At 39.6% G+C, this 6,000-nt stretch overlaps 1 protein-coding gene across 1 annotated transcript in view; it reads right to left on the reverse strand.

The window, feature by feature from the left end:
• OCRL (OCRL inositol polyphosphate-5-phosphatase) overlaps nt 1–6,000 on the reverse strand; it is a 38,280-nt gene that overhangs the window by 19,223 nt on the left and 13,057 nt on the right. Inside the window, 3 exon segments of the mRNA XM_054695957.1 lie at nt 1,365–1,500; nt 2,955–3,064; nt 4,397–4,528. Coding sequence (XP_054551932.1) covers nt 1,365–1,500; nt 2,955–3,064; nt 4,397–4,528 — 378 coding nt within the window.

Here is a 6,000-nt window from a genome sequence, read left to right on the forward strand (position 1 = left end):
TATTATCTGAAGGTGTATCTAATCCACACATTCTTTGGAAGCACAGAGGCACTGTGGGGTGGTACAAAGAGTACCTAAAGGAGGTGAACTGACTTAGGGTTTGAGGTTCAGCTCTTCAATGCTTTTAGTTATTTAACTCATCAGTTCTCCATTTGTTCATCTGTTAAATGAGGAGTATTTAAGACAAAGCACTGCTGTGAGGACTGTATAAAGTGTGTGTAAATGGCCTAGCCCAGTCCTGGGCACATATTAGCTACTAGTAATTAGTGAGTGAACACTATTATTTATTATTTTAAAATTACAAAATGAAAAACAAAATCCAAAAGTTGTCATGATTGTCTTGATAAAATTGAACATCTAAGACTAAAACCTTATTTTGTACATAAAGGAAATGTTCCAAAGTCATTCTTCTTATCCTATCTCAGACACCAAAAAAATAAATAAATAAATAAACAGATACATAGAGGGAAGGAATCTACCCTATTTTGTTCTTCCCATGTCTTACTTATCTCATTAATCCCCCTATACTATTCCCATTCTATAGAGGAGGAAACTGAGGCACAGACACATCACATACTTTTTTCCATAGTTACAGTTAGAAAGTGGTTGAGCTGGGGTGCTAATCTAAGCAGTCCAGCTATCCAGTCTGTCCTATCAAGTACTACATTATAGAGATTCTGACAGATTACATGATAGTAGATCTGAAAAATCTATAATAATGTAAATGTATTAGTTGTACAAGATTACAAGATACAACCTGCATACTAAAAACACACAGCTAGAAAACCAATGTGGAAAAACCCTACTCTTGATGGAGACAAAAAAATAAATAACTGACCAATAATTCAGCCCAGGATGCAATAGAATTAAAGAAAAAATTAAAACTGTGCCCCTGGACAGGAAGACTTCACTGTGGTGAAGGGCTATGTACAGCAGGCATACTAGGCCTTAAGGAAATGTACAGAGTTATACTATGACCAGTCCATGTCTTTGCTCTTACTGTCCCCACCCCAACCTAGAACCTCTTTCTTGGTGCTTCTCCTCCTTATTATCTATCTGATGAAAAACTACTCATCCTTTAAAAAATTAGCTTCTCGCTCTTCTTTATATACAAAGACTTCAGGAGACTAAGGTTACCAGACAACCATTAGGCAGCATGGGAAACAGTGATGTCACTAAAAGGCCCGGCACATCAAAAGCCATATGGACAGCATTTAGGAGGGTTGAGGACACTAACTTTTCAATGCTGCAAATGATTATTTGGTTATGGAAATACTTATGGCTCACTGAATTACTGACCTGCTTTAAGTCTAAATAATGCTCTAAGAATAGAGCAACAGTCAAATGAACAACCCGGGGCTTACCCCAATATCGAAGAGGGCACTAACGGGCTTGTGGTCACTGGTTTTTAGTTCCATGTGACTCCGGTAATGAAGCTGGTTGACATTTGTTCCTCTCCAAAGAATTCGGTCACACCAGGCTGGAACCCGACATTTTCCACTGCAAATAAAGAAAGAAATTATACAGAAATCACACCACAGAAGAACGCAATGCTAACATGACTTTGACGTGGGTTAGGCCCTCCTGTTATATGTTTCTCCTTCCCTAAGGACCCCAACTATTATCTTCCTATTGTACTGCAAGTTCTATGAAGGGATTGTACTGTGTCTGCTTGTTTGCCATAAATTTCCAGCCTCTAGCACAGCATCTGGTGCTCAATGAATAGTTATCTAATGAATAAATAAACAGCACTTCTAAGATTAGGATTACCTCTTCAACAATATTGCCCTGGCAGTGGGGAATATAATAGCACCTTCTTAGGCTAGCCATAGAAGGTCAGAATCATATTCAAAACAATTCCTCTGCTCTGTGAAGTGGAATGACACTTCCCAACAGATATATAACTAATAAAATCTAAAAATCTAATCCTGTATTTGTAGACTGGGATGATCTTGCAGATGAGGTGGACTTTTATGAACAAGTCTAGCTTCTTCTAACAGACACGAACTAAGATCTAAGCATGCAAAGCTGAACATATAATAGCCCACAAAATACCAGGGTAAGGGAAACCCTGTTAAAATAAGCAGCACTTGTACAGCTGATCCAGCAAGTCACACAAAGTTCCTATCAGTAGCTTTTTGACTGACTCTCAAGTGAGGTGAGTGAAGAAATAAGGCAAAGTATCCAAGATCTGTCAGTGTCACTTCAATTGCTGACCAACTAGTGCCTGTGCAGCACCTGGACTCAGCCTCCTCGCTCCTCACCCCTCCCCCATGCTTTCTGAGTCTAAAGAAGCTGAACATGCTCAGGGATCCTCTTTTTTTCTTTCTCAAGAATCTGGGCTCAGCCAGCTAGGAAGCTATGAGAAAAAAAGCAGATAGTGGGTGGAAGAAAAATATACCAGGAATATACTGAGGGGGGCACTTTACTGGGGGTATTTAGGAAATCAAAGGGCCCCCTAGAGTGTGTTCTCAGCTTTCTTCCACAGGAGCAGAGGTCAAGCTTAGGCATCGATAATTTTATAAGTGCCCCAAGAGATTCTACTGTGGACTCAAGGTTTAAGAACCACTGTGATAAGAGAGCCTTTTGTGGCTCTTTGTTTTCATCTTCTGGTATCCCAAGTTGGATAGTTGAGAAAAATTTGGAAAAAGGAGTCAGAACAGGGCAATAGGTAAAAAATGGACAAAGTCAGGAAGGCAAAAATCTACACAAGTCGGCTGAGATGATAGATATGACACTGCAGGCAGCCCATAAGACTTAACAGCCCTGACATAGAATACTTCCTGAAGATAAACTCACCTTTGGGTACAAACAAATTTAAAACTCTTCTGTAATAGCATTGAGCTGTTAGGTTTTTATATCTAAAATATTCCTAGCCTTTCGTCAATAATATGGAGGGACAGAAATAAGATCAGGCCTTAACCTAAATCACAAGAAAGTTCTTATTACTTTACCTGGAATCCCATCGGTCTGTTTTAGAGTCATACTTGTAAGTGGGGATAAACTTGATTTCCCCTTCAATGAAATCGACAAAAGCTTTTTTCTGAGTGCGTTGAATATTTAGCTAGAGATAGAAAGCAGCATCACATCAGCAGGGTAACACCATCTGAATGTAAGTAATAACCAGGTTGACCTGTCATTCTAAGTATCTAGTTCACAGCCTTTGCAACTGTCAGGACACATAAATAAAATGCCTATACCTTATGAATTAAATCTTGTCATCCTCACAGTATTTAACTTTACCCTCAGGTTGGATACTCATTACGAGCACATCACCAATTTTTTATGGCTAATAGTGGTCAGGGTAAAATGGGAAAATGAAAACTGAATAATCATCAATTCAGGAGTCATCTAGCACAATTTTAATTAAAAAAGGGACATAAATGTTGAGTAGTGAATTCCAAAAGTGAAATTCAGTGAAGTTACAGATCACTTTGAACATTATCTTCTCTCAAGTGTTTTTGCCAGAATTACATAAGACTCAGAATTTATTCCAACTGTACCACCTTTGGGGACAGGATAGAAGAAATGCAAAGAAACTGGCCAGCCAACATCAATGTGGATGAAGACACAGTCAACAAAGGGTTCGTTGCAAAACCTATTCTACTGCAAAACACCTGAATTTTGAGTGAAGATCAAAAAGGCTCAAATAAGGACTGAGAGACATTCAAAATAAAGTCAAAATACTTTCTTTCCTCAATAAGAAATGTTCACTTTTAGCAGCCAGTGTCCATATGCTGAAGTAAAAAGTCAGGTGCCAGGTTCTGAAGCAAATTTACAGAAAACTAGGCTCCTGAATATCAAGTTTTATATAAATGTTACTGAATCAATGCTTTCCCCCCAGGTTGTAAGATGTATATACCACCTAGCCCCAACTTCCCAATCAGTTCCCCTCAGACCACAATCCATGGGGTTCATCACAGAAAACCTCTCCTGTACTTTGCAACCCCCTTGCAGGGGCCTCCCCTCTCCTACCTCCAGAGCTGTTGCTGAGTCTGCCAAGCAACCACAGAAGCAGCTTTCTGTTCCGTCTGCCAAACCACATCAGCAGAGCTGCAGCCCTATTTCCTCCAGGAAGTGTCCTCCAGTAACTCCACCCATTCTTCCCTTCACTTATACAAATGCCTGAAACCTCTTCTCCATATAGACTTCATGAATCAGTGTTACATTTACTTTTGAATCACTAACATTTTCTCCCCTCCTCCCATCCAAGCACTTAATGAAAGCACTACAAACCCTGTGTGTATTCACATCACCACTCACAAGGTTTTCCCAAGACTATAAGAGCTTTCCATCTATTCCTAGAGTAAGCCACACCTCCCAGGCATTTATTTCATAAACCTAATAATCTTATCTGCTATCTAGGACAGTGCCTATGAAATGAAAGTTTACTTACCTGGTCCAATTTCAAGAGTTTCTGAAGGTCATTCTTAATAAGACTCTTTACTTCATTAGCATCAGGCATGCAGAGTCTATAATTCAAATCTCCCAACCAGATGACAACACTGAGGATCAAGAAATACAGGAATAGAAGTAGCAATGATTAACATAAAAATCAATCGGAGAAGCATGGAGAAAAGTAAGACAGGTAGATTATTGATAAGGCTTCATTTATCGCTATCCAGCAAGGGGTTTAAAGTGTAACTCTCTTGTGGGCACAAGAACCATCAACTCCAGGGAGGGACTTGGGATCACGAGTGTGTGGGAGGCTAGGCAGTCAGTACGTGAGGAATAAGACTGAGAAATACAGCAATGATGGGATTCAGAAGCCAAGGAGTTAACTGCCTGAGAGCAGCATGTAGTTTATTTGCTGGACTAGCTTCAAGATTTTGCCTGGCTGCCTGCCAGGTCTCTAGGGGAAGAGAATCTGAATGCTTTCCGCCTCTGAGCCCTGATGTTCTGCAGGCTCTCCGCTGAGGTCTGCGTGGTCTGAATGATGGCTCTCTCACACAGGGCCCACTAAGAAGAGTGGATCCAGGGCTCTCCACTGTGGCCAGTCTGTCTACTCCAGAGCCACAGTCTAAGTCACAGGCAGGAAGGAGAATGGCATGTCATGGGATTCAGGCTCCCAATCACACACAAGGCCCTAGATGTGCTGAGAGCCCCACCAGGGAAGACCCTGAAATTACCACAAAAAATGGATTCTCCTGTGAGCTGTCTCAAGCTCCAAGTGGGTCTCTTTGCCAATATTAAATGCAACATGGAATTTCTGCAATCCCGAGGAAACAAATTTATGGAATTTCAGGGAAACTATGACCATTAATGTAAAGGTCTTACCCTGTGAAACAGTTTCATATAATCCAAATTGTTAAGACAATATGGAAAGAGGCCAATATCACTCCCTTCTCTACTCTTTCCTCAATTACCCTGTTCTTTACTGATTCTAATACCCCTAAATTATCTTTTGTTTTCCTAATTCCCAACTCAAACCACTTATTCTAAATCACACCACCCTCTCAGAATTTCAATTACCAGTATTAATTTCCTTACAACTAATCATTTGCCACCACCCACCCCATTCCTCAACTGATTGCTTCTATCCTTATTAAGTCCCATTTTCACTGACCTTTCTCTCATATTATGGTATCGATCCATCAGTGTCTTTAAACATCCACCACCCCTATTCTTAATGACTCATAGCCATTAAAAAGAATAATGTAGATCTACGTATACTGACTGGAAAGAGATCCACAATAAATAGAATATAGTCTTATATAGTGAGGACGGGCGTACTTGTATGTGCACAAAGTCTAGAACAGCAATATCCAAAAGAAATACAATACACATAACAAACATAATTTAAATTTTCTAGTAACTGCATTTAAAAAGTAAAAGAAACAACTGAGAGTACCTTTAACAATAACTTTCATTTAGCTCAGTATATCCAGGTTATTATTTAGCATGTAATCAATATTAAAAACTGAGATATTTTACACTTTACTAAGTCCCTGAAATCCAGTGTCTAGTTTATGTTTATGGCACATCAAATCTAATTTCTCT

This window comes from Talpa occidentalis, unplaced genomic scaffold, assembly GCF_014898055.3.
Source record: "Talpa occidentalis isolate TD23 unplaced genomic scaffold, MPIMG_talOcc4v2.1 talOcc4.15, whole genome shotgun sequence".
Classification (NCBI taxonomy): Eukaryota; Metazoa; Chordata; class Mammalia; order Eulipotyphla; family Talpidae; genus Talpa; species Talpa occidentalis.